General features: G+C 52.6%; 2 protein-coding genes across 2 annotated transcripts in view; both read left to right on the forward strand.

Annotated features, from left to right (window-relative positions):
* Positions 1-3,782, forward strand: part of LOC107285660 (cytochrome P450 2A6-like) — a 4,665-nt gene extending 883 nt beyond the window's left edge. Inside the window, exons 2-9 of the mRNA XM_015813874.1 lie at positions 233-395; positions 732-881; positions 1,244-1,404; positions 1,743-1,919; positions 2,412-2,553; positions 2,883-3,070; positions 3,224-3,365; positions 3,559-3,782. Of these exons, the coding sequence (XP_015669360.1) occupies positions 233-395; positions 732-881; positions 1,244-1,404; positions 1,743-1,919; positions 2,412-2,553; positions 2,883-3,070; positions 3,224-3,365; positions 3,559-3,740 (1,305 nt within the window). The 3' untranslated portion in view covers positions 3,741-3,782. The remainder of the gene's footprint in view (positions 1-232; positions 396-731; positions 882-1,243; positions 1,405-1,742; positions 1,920-2,411; positions 2,554-2,882; positions 3,071-3,223; positions 3,366-3,558) is intronic.
* Positions 3,783-6,610: 2,828 nt separating this feature from the next.
* On the forward strand, positions 6,611-13,171 carry LOC107285663 (cytochrome P450 2A13-like). Its single transcript, XM_015813878.1, has 9 exons — positions 6,611-6,790; positions 8,753-8,915; positions 9,201-9,350; positions 9,715-9,875; positions 10,178-10,354; positions 11,177-11,318; positions 12,183-12,370; positions 12,520-12,661; positions 12,990-13,171. Exons 1-9 carry the CDS (start codon positions 6,611-6,613, stop codon positions 13,169-13,171), a joined length of 1,485 nt encoding a protein of 494 aa, XP_015669364.1.
* Positions 13,172-14,515: the final 1,344 nt, after the last annotated feature.

Below are 14,515 nucleotides of genomic sequence, written 5' to 3' on the forward strand. Positions count from 1 at the left end.
GAGGGGTCTCTTAGCCAGGAATGAGAACCTCAACCTACTGTGGGGCAAACAGCCCTCTTCCCCAGCATCTGTGGGTCCTGAGGATTGACCCTCTGCTGTCTTTCAAACCTAATGATGATGAGCAGCTTCTGCCCAGGGTCACAGCTGGTCAGCTGGGGGAGGATGCTCGTGAGGACCAATTGAGTTCTGCCGGTCAGTTCTCTCCCCTTCTCTTTCCCTGTTTCTCTGGCAGCTGAGCGAAAAGTACGGGCCGGTCTACACGCTCCAGCTGGGTCCCCGGCGTATCGTGGTGCTGCGTGGCTACGAGGCCATTAAGGAGGCCCTGGTGGACCAGGGGAACGAGTTCCGGGACCGGGGGCAGCAGGCCATTTTTGACTGGATCTTTGAAGATCAGGGTACAGTCCAGGCTCTCAGTCCCACAACAAATCATGATGGTTTCATTGAGGCATCCATCTGTAGTGGAAGCTCTATTTGATATCTCTTGTGTTGACCAGGAAGTTTTGACCATCCCTCTGATTCCAGAATGGTCAGCCCACATCATGACCCACCTTTCAAGAAACCCTGAGAGACCCTATTCTCTTTCCTCCAGGGAGGCAGTTCTGCACTGCCTCAGTTCTATGAAGTGCTCAGAAGGAGCTTCCTTCAAGCAGCACTCTGGACAATCTTGTGTCTACTGGGAGGTCTTTCGGGTTCCCAACACGCCTTTCCCCCCCTTCTCTTTTGATCTGCAGGAGTTGTTTTCACGAGTGGAGAAAAGGCCAAACAACAACGACGGTTCTCCATCATGACCCTTCGGGATTTTGGGGTGGGAAAGAGATCTATCGAAGAGCAGATCCTGGAGGAAGCCCACTTCCTGCTGGAAGCCCTGAGGGGCACAAAAGGCAGGTGGATTTCTGGAGCCCCCCGAAGTGGGGCCAGGAGGCAAATCACGGGGAAGAAGGAAAATGGAGCACGCCTGGTCAGCGAAGCCCAAATATCCAAATGGGGAACTGGCTTAAGCCATCCAACACCAAGACCACCAAGGGAAGACTCCCCTTCATGCCCCCCGCCCCCCAGCACCCTCTCTGCATGGCCCCAGAGTGAGGCTGGCCCAGTTGAAGGAGGCATCCGTGCTTTCCTGACCAGTCCAAGGAGATCTGCAACCAGAGCCTGTTTAGCCAGGGCGGTTTTGTTTTTTTCCTTCACGGGGGGATGAGGGGACCCTGAGAGAGCTTTGGGTCTAGAAGGGCCTCTCTCCCCCCAGGAGCCCCCTTTAACCCCACCTACTTCCTGAGCCGCTCCGTGTCCAACGTCATCAGCTCCATCACCTTTGGCAACCGCTTTGACTACGAAGATCCGGAGTTCCTCTCTTTGCTGACCATCATGACAGAGGTCTTCTGCTTCGCATCCTCAGCACAGGGGCAGGTACCTCCCCCCTTCTGCTGCTTCTCCTTGGGGAAGGCATCTGTGGGGGCTCTGAATCTCAAGGTACTGCAGTGGGTGAGTGTACAAAGAATGGTTTCAGGGCCAATGGTTGGTTCTCCTCTCCCACTGGTGAAGGAGGACCTTTTTCTGTGGACCTGAAGGAGCAACTTACTTGGCGAAGAAGGAAGGGTCAGGGCCAACAGATGTGCTGGGATCTTTCACCTCCTCCTCCCAGGTCTTGCCCACCCCCATCCCACCGCAGCTCCACATGCCAGGGTCTTCTTCTACCAGTAACTCCTTCCTTTCTGCTCTTCTCCAACTTGCCACCCAACCTGCAGCTCTTGGACATCTTCTTTGGAATTGTGCAACATCTCCCTGGCTTAAAGCAAAGGTTTTTCAAGAAGTTTTCAGAACTGAAGAAATTTGTGGCCAAGAAGGCAAAAGCCCACCAGGAGACCCTGGACCCCAACTCCCCACGGGATTTCATTGACTGCTACCTGGTGAAAATGCTGCAGGTAGAAGGGGGGGACACCTTGACCAGGTCATTTGATGTTTAATGCATACAGAAATACCTTTGAGAGATATTCCATCCAAGGCTGTCTGGAATGGACCTGCCCCAGATTCCTGACCTACAAGAGCCAGAAACAGTGGATAAGAGTTAGCCAAGGTCTGGTCCACAGTTCAAGTCAACAATAGTCCAGTGTTGACAGCAAGGTCAGCCTTGTCAAGGTTCAGGCTGTCCAGACGTCTAGAGAAGTTCAGACATCAATAAATTAGGAAATCCGTGGAATACCTGGAGCTCCACGTCTCTCCCTAAGTGTAGCTGGGGCCATTCAGAATAATATGGAAGAACTGGGCTACTCAATTTTGCCTCTTACTCCCAAGCAGACCTTCAGTCAAGAGGATGGCTGTGCTGGCTGATGGGGAGGGGGGAGTTGTAATCCTGGTGGACAATAGGCTGAACTAGAGAGATAAACTGGATAAAAGTTCCCTTTTCTCTCAACAAGGAAGAAAAAAACCCTGACTCTTTCTTCTCCATGGAGGAACTGGTTGCAACCACGCTTAATATCTTCTTTGGTGGTACCGAAACGGTCAGCACCACCTTGCGTTATGGGTTCCTGATGCTGCTGAAGTATCCAGAGGTGGAAGGTAATTTCCATGGCAACAGAGGAGCAGGGCAGTGGTTGGAACAGGAGCAATTGAGACCTTCCTTGTGAAATTCAGATCCATCATGTGGTCTCCTGCATGCTGGGTGGTCTTCCTGGTGTCCCACGATCAAAACTGGAGGGCCAGAAGTGGACCTCCTCTGGCTCCTTAACTAAACTTCCTTGAAAAATTCAGATCCATCACATGGTCTCCTGCATGCTGGGTGGCATTCCTGCCTCCTCAGGAAGCTGCTGGGTCCCCCAATCAGAACTAGAAGGGCAGAAGTGGACCTCCTCTGGCTCCTAGTTACCCTCTTTCTGATCTCTCCCCAGAGAAGATCCATGAGGAGATTGATCACGTCATTGGTGTCAATAGGACTCCCACCATGGAGGACCGGCTGCAGATGCCCTACACAGAAGCTGTGATTCATGAGATACAGAGATTTGGGGACCTATTACCCATGGCCCTGCCACGGCGTGTCACCCGAGAAGTCCAGTTAAGAGGATACACAATTCCCAAGGTATTTGGGGGGGGAGAGAATATGTCCGCTCTCACCATTCAGTTACAACTACAAGATAGTCTTCAAGGGTAGCTGTCTTCTGTGTGAGTTGGATCATGCCTCCCATCATCCTCAGCCAGAGTAATTGATGCTTCCTTTATTTCCTGCCCGCAGGGGACAGAGGTATTCCCCATGTTGGGAACAGCATTGAGAGACCCCAAACATTTTGCAAGACCTGAGGAGTTTGACCCCCAACACTTCCTGGATGAGAAGGGGCAGTTCAAGAAGAAGGAGGCTTTCATACCCTTCTGCATTGGTGAGCCCCCCTTCCTCAGACACAGTTGTGAATTAAATCCACAAAGCACAAATTCAGAAGAGATGCTGAGGCACAGAAGGGACCCCCAAGTCCTCCGTTGCATCTGCAGAATATGGATGCTCTCAGACCCCCATTGGGGAGGCTGCCAGGGGGTCCTCCTGCCCACTGGCCTCTCTGCTCTGGTCTTTTGCAGGAAAGCGCTCCTGCTTCGGAGAAAATCTGGCCCGTGCTGAGCTCTTCCTCTTCCTCACCAGCATCCTGCAGCATTTCCGCTTCAAATCAGCTGTGACCCCTGAAGACATCGACCTCTCCCCAATGTTGGTGGGGTTTGCCACTATCCCACGGATCTATGAGGTCTCAGTCGTCCCCCGCTGAGTGGGGGGCCCTCTGGAGCATTTGCAACGTTCCTTTCTGCCTCTGCTCCCACCCTGACAATTCCTTCTGGCTGCAGGAGGTGCCCTCTAAGGACATGCCTCTCCTGCTGAGGGCACCGCAGCCGCCTCTCCATCTGCAGAGAGCCTGGCACCTACGGGCACCCCCTCCCTTGCATTGCACTGCGGCTCCTGCTCCTGTACCCCAACCTCTGTGCCTCCGTGGTCCCTGGTCTCCCTCCTTCTCAGACAGTCTAGTTCGATCCTGCCTCTCTCCTTTGAAGTTCCCAACTCAGGCGGGTTTCTGTTTCGTAAAATCTCCTCTCTATGTTGACCTGTTCTGTATACGAATAAACATTCTTTGCCAGCCTAAAATGGAAGCGGAGGGGAAGTTGAAGGGTCCTGTGCCAGCAGGTGGAGCTTGAGGCTGGGGCCAGTCGGTGCCAAGGGCCGGCCTGTCCTTTCCTCGTCCTTCCTGAGCAGCATTTCAGACTCTTCTGCCCTTGAGGAATCCCTTCCAGGCTACCTGGGAAAGGAGCAGCCGAAAAGCCTTTGCAATGAGCATCTGCTTGCACTGCCCTCTTTGAAGTTCATCCACAATAATCCAAGACTTCTTTTGACCAAAGGCCACCCCACTTTTGCCTTATTTCGCCTGCTTCTCCTGCCTCCACCCTAGAGGAGTGGGCTGCTCCCTTGCAGGCACCTTCAGGGGCTGCCATGGCTTTTCTGTTGGTCAATGCCTGCTCAGACCTTGACAGAGGAGCTTCTTCACCAGACCCAGAAGGGGCTGTGGCATCTTAGGTGTCCAAGGATACTGCTGTGCCAGGGATGGGCCACCCAGCCTCCACCTGCCTGCTTCCAAGGGAGCAGGAGGGCAGCTGAGCCCCCCAAAAGGAGGGTCATTGAGGGAAAGATAAACTGCAGTCCTGCCCATCCTCACTGCCTCCCTCGCCTGGTCTGCCAAGTCCTCTTTTATGTCTCTGCCACTGGAAGCCCCTCCCCCTTTTTCTTGGCAGGGCAGTGGGGGGCATCCTAATATTTCCCCAGCCTCTGTCAGCAGCAGCGCTGAGGTGTGTGAAAAATAACCCTTGCTGCAGTGGGTGCAAAAACTGCTTGCTCAGGCCTTTGGCCAGTCCAGCGATCAGGGGAGGGCACTTTGGATCAACTCCAGCCAATTCCCACCTGCGACACTCACCCAGGACCGCCGTGTGCTCGAGGAGGTCTGGAGGGGTTTCCAGAGAGGATGGCAGGTTCCCCTTGGCTCATCAGCTGCACACATCGCTTGTGGAGAGGGGTGGGGGGGCATTTATTCATCTATTTTTATTTATTAATTAAATTATTATACCGTCCATCTCCCCTATGAGGTGTTTCTGGGAAGCTTTCAAGTCAAAAGTAATTAAAAATTAAAACCACACAGAGTTAAAATATTATAAAGAACTACACAAAAACCACAACCAAGAGGGCTGAGGGCTGGATGGGGCAGGGATCAGCTCTTTTTACCCAATCAGACACTTCCAGCAGTGAGCGTCCCTATCGGGGGCCCAGGCCAAGTTGGCAAAGCCAGTTTTGATCCCCTTCCAGAAGGTCCAAGGGGAGGGCAGTTCTCGCCTCTGGTGCAAAGTCTTCCACAGGGAGGGGGCCACAGTGAAAAAGGCTTTTCTCCCATGATGTTTCCATTCCATAACCCAGCCTGAATCCTGACTGATAATCCGTTTCATCCAGGACCCTCTGGAGCTGCAAGGCAATCGCTTGTTCCAACACCTTCCTTAGAGAGGGGACACATTGGGCGAATATTGTCCAGAGAACTGGAGTCCAGTGATGGTTTCTTGAGGAGGGGGGCACCAAGGCCTCTTTGAATGGTGCCAGAAACACCCCCTCTTGCATTGATGCATTACTTACTGCTTGGACCCACCTGCAGGTCAGCGTCCTGGAGGCTTTCACCAACCAGGAGGGACAAGGTTCTAATAAGCTGCCTTAACAGCCCAAAGGATCCTGTCCACTTCCTCAGGATCAACAGGGTCAAACCATTCCCAGATAATCTGGCAAGTCCATTCCTCGGGTATCTCCAGTGGACCTGCTGCATGCCAGGACTCAAACTGACACCTGATCCGAGCAATATCCTGGCTCCTTTCCGTCACCCTCTTCCAAGGTCTCCAGACTCTCCTTCCCCCTGGGAGAGCAACACCCATTGGCCACGGCTCCTAATGAATCCCTCCCCTGCAGAGGCCAATGGCCATTCCCACCTGCATCTCTGGGCTGCAGGTTCTCTGCTGCATCTGTAAAAGCACTTTGGAGTTGACCCAAAGTTCAATCTATGAACGTTCCTTGGCCGGCATATTCACGGTCCCTCTGCAGCCCCTCACCCCATCCAACCTGGCATCAGCCTCCTGGTTTCTGCCCTGGATGAAGCAACCTCCATGCTCAGAGGAAACCTCCCCTTTCTCCACACACACCCCAAAACATCTTTAAGTTGCATCAACTGCACAATAACTTTCTGAGGCACAGGAGGTCACTATGGTGGTCTTTGATGCACGTGATTATTGATGTTCCTGCAAGCTTTAATTAAACCTGTAATTAAAGAACAAAACTATTGTTTGAGTTATGTTTTGAAGCAACACCCCCCCCCACCCCCCACCCCCCGTTTGGCTCTGGAGCAGCCTCCACCTACAATTTGAATATATATGAATTGGCAGAAATGCGCTGTAGGCTGGCATCACTCTCCTGCCTGGCTTGGAAGGGACCCGGGCTGTTGCACAACCTGGATGATGAGGTGGGCGTTGCATTTCTTTCCGGATCCTATATTAGGTCCCTGGAGAGCCAGGCTGACACTCTCTCCACAGCAGCACCTGGCAAGTGCTGGAGCTGCCCATCCTCATGGATCTCCTGGGAGCAGGGACCCTCTTCCTGGCCCTCTCCCTGGCCGGCCTCCTGATCCTCTCCTCTTGGCAGCAAATGCGCCGAAGGGGCAAGATGCCCCCTGGACCCACGCCCCTCCCCCTGATTGGGAACCTGCTCTGGATAGACCAAAACAACCTGCCCAATTCACTCATCAAGGTAAGCCCCTCCCTCCCCCTGCACCCCCATGCCCTGCCCTTCCGCCTGCTCCTTCCTGCCTTCCCCATGACCAGCTCAAGTGGTCCTTGCTGGCCTTGGACTACCAGCATCAAAGGCCAGCTGGCTGGGGGAGCCCGGGACCCCAAAGCTTGAGTGGGACTCTCCCTGTTTCCCTCTTCAGAAGGACCTAGGATGGAAGAAGAGGAATCGGATTGCTTAGGTGGTTGGTCACAGCCGGGGTTTGGTTGGTTTTCCAGTCGGGGTGCGGGAGCGGCATTTGGCTGCGCGATGCCCTTCCTTGCCACATTTGAAACACCCGGTGGTTCTTTTGGAGGTTGCTGGCTGCTTTGCTAACTCGCGGGTCAGCTCCTGTGGCGATTTCCCCCAGGGTCTTCCTCCTCTGCGATGCCTCTTGCCTAAGTCAATCTCGGCTTCCTTGGCTAGGGCGTACCAATCTTGCAGCCGGTGAGGATCTCCCCGAGGGAGGCAGGCATCGTAGAGGTCATACTTTAAGCCATCTTTGAAATGGCTAAGCAGGATGTCCTCCGGCCACTTCAGTTTGCTGGCCAGGGTTCGGAATTCTTGGGTGTATTCCGCCACTGGCCGTCTGCCTTGCTTCCCTGTCTTTATCCGCTCTCGGACTTTCCGGTCAGCCAATGGATCTTCGAACCTGTGCCTGAGGGAGACCATGAATTGGTTGAAATTCAGTAGCGCCAGGGCATCAGCATCATGGAGGTCTACGACCCAGTCCGCTGCAATGCCATCCAAGGCGGCTTGCACCATGTGGACTCTGGCACGGTCAGTGGGGATGTCCCTGCCATACTCCTCCATATAGTTTAGTACCTGGGTTAGGAAGAATCCCAGGTGCCGCTGCTCCCCACGGAACTTCACATCGAGTGGAGGGAACTTCTGGATGGACCGTTGCCTCTTCTTCCGTTTGTGTTTTCTCCCCTCTCTGTCTGTGGCTTCTATGTGATGAGGGGTGGGTGCTGCAGCGGCAACCGCGGTGAGTTCAGTTGTTCCATCAGATGGGTCTGGAACTTTGGGTTCAGGCTCCACTTCATTTCCTCTACTGCTGGATCCCAGGCAGATGATGCCTCGGTAGGATTCGGCTTTCTCCTCCTTCATGGAGTCAAGGGCCATCTTCATCATGCCGATTGCCTGTTCCAGCAACCAGCTGGAATGTCCCGGCCGATCCTCCTCGTCCTCGCTGAGATGGAGAGACCTTTTCATCTCCTCCTTCCAGTCGGGTTGATGACTGCCCCGTCTGAGTGTTACCTTCTCCCAGTCGTCCTTCTTCACAACGCCCATCGACCACCTAGGCTTGTGATGGCGTTCTGTCACCACCTCCTCTTCCGAAGAGCTTGACAGGATTGTGGGAAAGAGCAGATAATGCCCGGCTGTCTCAGGGTTGCAGCGATGTTTCCTCGGCTCTTCTCATCTTCCATTCCCAAACAGAGATAAACCAGTTGCTGGAGGCACATTCTTTTCTTCTCCCCCCCCCCCAGCTGACATCAAGGGGAAAGATAGTTCACAGAGGAAGTATGCAGAAACACTGTTAAAGTGCAGCAATAGAGGAAAACAGAACAATAACCCGCAGTGCTTTTCCCCACTCCCCTCCGGGAGCCTGGCAGAACCCAGAATATAGAGAGAGTAGAGTTTGAGTTAAAGATAGAAAACAGTCCCTTTAGAATATGGGTTCTGACATCTAACCCCCTCCTAGAGAGGGGCAAAACAGCCCTCCTCCCCAGCATCTGAGAGTCCCTGGAGCGAAACCCCTGTTGTTGAATAAACATAACCTGTGGCAGGAACCCCACCCCATGGATTTCCCCACTGAGATCATCTCTGCCCAGCAGTTTCTGCCCAGGGTCATAGCTGGTCAGCTGGGGAGGATGCTCGTGAGGACCAATTGAGTTCTGCCGGTCAGTTCTCTCCCCTTCTGTTTCCCTGTTTCTCTGGCAGCTGAGCGAAAAGTATGGGCCGGTCTACACGCTCCAGCTGGGTCCCCGGTGCATCGTGGTGCTGTGTAGCTACGAGGCCATTAAGGAGGCCCTGGTGGATCAGGGGAACGACTTCCGGGATCGGGGGCAGCAAGGCACATTTGACTGGATCATGCGGGGTCACGGTATGGTCCAGATTTGGTGATGGTTGACCTCAAGGGAGCTGTGGGGGAAGCTGTATTTGATGTCCCCTGCACTGAGAAGAAGGCCTGGGACATCCCTATTGTTCCAGGATGGTTGTTCCTACCCTAAGCCAATTTTCAATATCCCTGGAGAGCCCCCCCCCCATTCCCTGTCCTCTGTTCTAAGAAAGGGCTCGGAAAGACAATCTCTACCTTCCATTCGAGTGCTGGGAGGTCTTCTTTGGGTCCCAACACCCCCTTTCCCCCCTGTGCTCTTTTGTTCTGCAGGAGTTGCCTTCAGCAATGGGGAAAGGAGCAAAAAACAACGACAGTTCACCATCACGACCCTGCGGAATTTTGGGGTGGGAAAGAGATCCATTGAAGAGCGGATCCTGGAGGAAGCCCACTTCCTGCTGGAAGCCCTGAGGGGTACAAAAGGCAGGTGGATTTCTGGAGCCCCCCGAAGTGGGGCCAGGAGGCAAATCATGGGGAAGAAGGAAAATGGAGCACGCCTGGTCAGCGAAGCCCAAATATCCACATGGGGAACTGGCTTAAGCCATCCAACACCAAGACCACCAAGGGAAGATTTCGCCTTCCTGCCCCCCCGTCCCCCAGCACCCTCTCTGCATGGCCCCAGAGTGAGGCTGCCCCAGTTGAAGGAGGCATCTGTGCTTTCCTGACCAGTCCGAGGAGATCTGCAACCAGAGCCTGTTTAGCCAGGGCAGTTTTGTTTTTTTCCTTCATGGGGGGTTGAGGGGACCCTGAGAGAGATTTGGATCTAGAAGGGCCTCTCTCCCCCCAGGAGCCCCCTTTGACCCCACCTACTTCCTGAGCCGCTCCGTGTCCAACGTCATCAGCTCCATCGCCTTTGGCAACCGCTTTGACTACGAAGACCCAGAGTTCCTCTCTTTGCTGACCGGAATACTGGAAACTTTTCGCTTCAGCTCCTCAGCCCAGGGACAGGTACCTCCCCCCTTCTGCTGCTCCTCCTTGGGGAAGGCATCTCTGTTAGGTCAAGGCTCTGAATCTCAAGGCACTGCAGTGGGTGGTGGGTGAGAAGGAGGGCCATCTTCTGCAGACCTGAAGGAGCAACTCTTTTGGGGAAAGAAGGAAGGGCCAGGGGCCCACAGATCTCCTGGGATCCTTCACCTCTCCCTCCCAAGCCTTGCCCACCCCCATCCCACCCCAGCTCCACTTGCCAGGGTCTTCTTCTACCAGTAAATCCTTCCTTTCCTCCCTTCTCCAACCTGCCACCCAACCTGAAGCTCTTGGACATCTTCTTTGGAATCGTGCAACACCTCCCTGGCTCACAGCAAAAGTCTTTCAAGATGTTTTTGGAACTGAAGGAATTTGTGGCCAAGAATGCAAAAGCCCACCAGGAGACCCTGGACCCCAACTCCCCGCGGGATTTTATTGACTGCTTCCTGGTGAAAATGCTGCAGGTAGAAGGGGGGACACCTTGGCTGGCTGATGGGATGATTCACACACACAGAAGTACAGACCAAGTTGAACATGCATCCCATTGTTGCTGGAGTACCTGATATGTATGCTGCAGTTAGATCTACAAACAGGGCTGTAGTTTTGAGGCCCCATTGGAATCCTGCTGCCACATAGCAGGAGTCAAAAGAGCGACTGGGCAGTAGATCATAAACTGAAAATCACATTGTGACCAGCTGTAAGCTGAGGGCATATATCAGTATTTGAACATACAGCTTTTTAACATTTATATTTTATTGTGTTTTGCTTATCTAGGTAAAATGTTTATATATATTGCTAGTCCATTAATGATATGCAATATACTAAATAAATAAACCAATTCAAATGGGACCATATACAAACCTTTGGCAGATTCTCCATCCAAGAGTCTCTTGAAAGGAACCGCCCCAGATCCCTGCCCTACAAGAGCCCAAACTAGTGGATGAGAGTGTAACCAAGGTCTGGTCCACAGTTCAAGTCAACAAAAGTCCAGTGTTGGCAGCAAAGTCAGCCTCGTCGAGGTTGAGGGTGTCCAAACCTCTAGAGGAGCTTGGACATCAGCAAATTAGCAAAGCTGTGGAATACCTGGAGCTCCACGTCTCTCCATCAGTGTAGCTGAGGCCATTCAGAAGTTGATGTAAGAACTGGGCTACTCAATTTGGACTCTTATTCCCTAGTAGACCTGGCTGTTCTGGCGGAGAGATGGGGAGGAGTTGTAATCCTGATGGACAATAGGCTGAACTAGAGAGATAAACTTGATTTAAAAAATGCCCTTTTCTCCCATCAAGGAAGAAAAAAACCCTGACTCTTTCTTCTCCATGGAGGAACTGGTCGCAACCACACTTAGTATCTTTATTGGTGGTACGGAAACGGTCAGCACCACCTTGCGTTATGGGTTCCTGATACTGCTGAAGTACCCAGAGGTGAAAGGTAATTTCCATGGCAACAGAGGAGTAAAAACCACCTGCTAGGGAGGAGGGCAGTGGTTGGAACAGGAGCAGTTGAGACCTCCAAGGCCCAAGTCCTTCTCCCAAGTAGCAGTTGAGGACTTTGTTGGTGTTCTATCACCTTTTCTTCATGGGTAGGTGGAACTGAGAAGGATTGGACAAAGTCACTAATTGAACTTCTCCAGCTGAGGGTGGAATCTGGGCTTTTCGTTCCTCATCCATTACCTTAATCACTACTCAAGAAGTTCCCCAAAGATAGTTGTGCATACTCAGCTTACATCTTTTCTATGTTCTTCATTTCCCCATAACACACTGCTTGTTCAGGCAATTCTTACCACTAGTTTTTCATAAGAACCATGTTTGTGAAATTCAGACCTGTTACATGGTCTCCTCATGCTAGGTGGCATTCTTCTGTCCTCAGAAAGCTAGTGATGTCCCCAGACCACAACTGGAGGGCCAGAAGTGGACCTCCTTGGGTTCCAGTCACTCTCTTTCTGGGTTGGTAGGATTAATAAAGAGGAGATAAAGACATCAAGGGAAGTTCTCCAGCTGAGGGTGGAATCTGGCCTTTCCTGGTCCTGATCCATCATCTTAATCACTACTCCATGTCAAGAAGTCCCCCCAGATAGTTCTCCTCTCTCAACTCACATCCCTTCCTCTTTTCTTCTCTCCATAACACACTCCTTGTTGAGCAGTTCTTACCACTAGTTTTTCCTAAGAATGAATATGTGAAAAATTCATATCTGTTGCATGGTCTCCTGCATAGTAGAGTCCCCCAATCAGAACTAGAAGGGCAGAAGTGGACCTCCTCTGGCTCCTAGTCACCCTCTTTCTGATCTCTCCCCAGAGAAGATCCACAAGGAGATTGACCGCGTCATTGGTGTCAATAGGACTCCCAGCATGGAGGACCGGCTGCAGATGCCCTACACAGAAGCTGTGATTCATGAGATACAGAGATTTGGGGACATTCTCCCCCTGGCCCTGCCACGACGTGTCACCCAAGATGTCCAGTTAAGAGGATACACAATTCCCAAGGTATTAAGGGGGGGCATATCCCTGCTCCCAACATTCAGTTACAACTACAAGGTAGTCGTCAAGGGTAGCTGTCTTCTGTGTGAGTTGGATCATGCCTCCCATCATCCTCAGCTAGAGTAATTGATGTTTCCTTTATTTCCTGCCCGCAGGGGACAGAGGTATTCCCCATGTTGGGAACAGCATTGAGAGACCCCAAGCATTTTGCAAGACCTGAGGAGTTTGACCCCCAACACTTCCTGGATGAGAAGGGGCAGTTCAAGAAGAAGGAGGCTTTCATACCCTTCTGCACTGGTGAGCCCCCTCCCCATTTCTCATGGCAGAAAGTCACTTCTGACAACCCTCTCATAGAACTCCCCCCCCCAAAGGTCACCCCTGTTTCCTCCCTGCCCCTCCCTGGTATGTAGAGGGATGGTCCAGAGACTCCATCCTGGCTCCTCCCACTGGGACACAGTTGTGAGTTTGATCCACAAAGCACAAATTCGGAAGAGATGCTGAGGCACAGAAGGGACCCCCAAGTCCTCCGTTGCATCTGCAGAATATGGATGCTCTCAGACCCCCGTTGGGGAGGCTGCCAGGGGGTCCTCCTGCCCACTGGCCTCTCTGCTCTGGTCTTTTGCAGGAAAGCGCTACTGTTTTGGGGAACATCTGGCCCGTGCGGAGCTCTTCCTCTTCCTCACCAGCATCCTGCAGCATTTCCGCTTCAAATCAGCTGTGTCCCCTGAAGACATCGACCTCTCCCCAATGTTGGTGGGGTTTGCCACTATCCCACGGACCTATGAGTTCTCTGTTGTCCCCCGCTGAGAACAAAGTGGCTTTCAATTGAGCTCAGCTATGGTGCCCTGGTTTCCCTGCTTCTTCCCACACTCTGAAGGTGCTCTGCATGCTTAAGGTGATGTTCAAAGTAGAAATGTCCAGCATTAAAAGTAGCCGGTACTAGAGGAGAAGCTTGGCTGAGCTGAAAAAGGTTTCCTGGGATGCCCACAACTCCCACAGTCCTCCTGGAGCCTCATTTCTTCAGTGTCCTGGTTGGTGTGCTCAATGCTTTGATTGGGCGCCATTTGGGCAGGCTGATCTCTGGGACTGGCCAAGGGGCAGAGACAGTCTAACAGAATAACAGAGTTGGGAAGGACCTTGGAGTCCTTCTAGTCAATCCCCTGCTCAGGCAGGAGACCCTATATCATTTCAGACAAATGGCTGTCCAACCTCTTCTGAAAACTTGCAGTGATAGAACACCCACAATTTCTGAAGGCAATCCGTTCCACTGGTTAATTGTCCTTACTGTCAGGAAATTCCTCCTTGGTTTCAGGTTGCTTCTCTCCTTGATTAGTTTCCATCCGTTGCTTCTTGTCCTGTCTTCAAGTACGTCAGAGAATAGGTCTAGTTTGATCCTGCCTCTTTCCTTTGAAGTTGCCAATACAGGCAGGTTTCTGTCCTGTAAAATCTCCTCTGTATGTTGACCTGTTTTGTGTACCAATAAACATTCTTTGCCAACCTAAAATGGAAGCAGAAGTGAAGTTGAAGGGTCCTGTGCCAACAGGTGGACCTAGAGCTTGAGGCTGGTGCCTACGATGCCAAGAGTCGGCCCATCCCTTCCCCGTCCATCCTGAGCAGAATTTCAGGTCTTGCAGCCATGTTTCATCCAGAACTCCTCTGGGCTGCCCCGAAATGTCTGGCACTGGGGATCCCCCAACACTGCTCTTCTAGTGGAAACTGGGACCACCAGTGGATGCTTTGCAACCACCACAAAGAAGGGTGGGAACTTCTGTTCCGAACCCTGCTGAGATCTTTCTTGTACCTCCATCGCTCACATCATCTCCCTTTCCTGCCCCTCCAGTGTCCTTCAAGGGCTCCACCGAGCTGCTGTGCCAAGGATGGCCACCCAACCTCCTCCCACCTGCCCCAAGGGAGCAGGAGGTCAACTGAGCCCCAAAGGAGGAGGGCCATTGGGGGAAAGGGAAGCGGCTGTCCTGCCAAAACTCTCTGGCTTCCTTACCTGTCCTGCCCACCTGGAGAAGCCAAGTCCCCTTTTGTGTCCCCTCCCTCCTTGTCCCAGGCAGGGCAGTGGGGGGCATCCTAACTTGTATCTAGGCCCTGTCAGCAGCAGCACTGGGGTCTGTGAGAGGTAATCCTTGTGTCAACAGAACT

Source organism: Protobothrops mucrosquamatus, unplaced genomic scaffold, assembly GCF_001527695.2.
Source record: "Protobothrops mucrosquamatus isolate PMUCROS unplaced genomic scaffold, P.Mucros_1.0 scaffold201, whole genome shotgun sequence".
NCBI lineage: Eukaryota > Metazoa > Chordata > Lepidosauria > Squamata > Viperidae > Protobothrops > Protobothrops mucrosquamatus.

Coding starts and splice junctions, on each gene's coding strand:
- LOC107285663 (XM_015813878.1), top strand. CDS start 6,611: ATGGATCTCCTGGGAGCAGGGACCCTCTTCCTGGCCCTCTCCCTGGCC. Junction 9,351..9,714: donor AGCCCTGAGGGGTACAAAAG/GCAGGTGGATTT, acceptor CTCTCCCCCCAG/GAGCCCCCTTTGACCCCACC. Junction 11,319..12,182: donor GAAGTACCCAGAGGTGAAAG/GTAATTTCCATG, acceptor ATCTCTCCCCAG/AGAAGATCCACAAGGAGATT.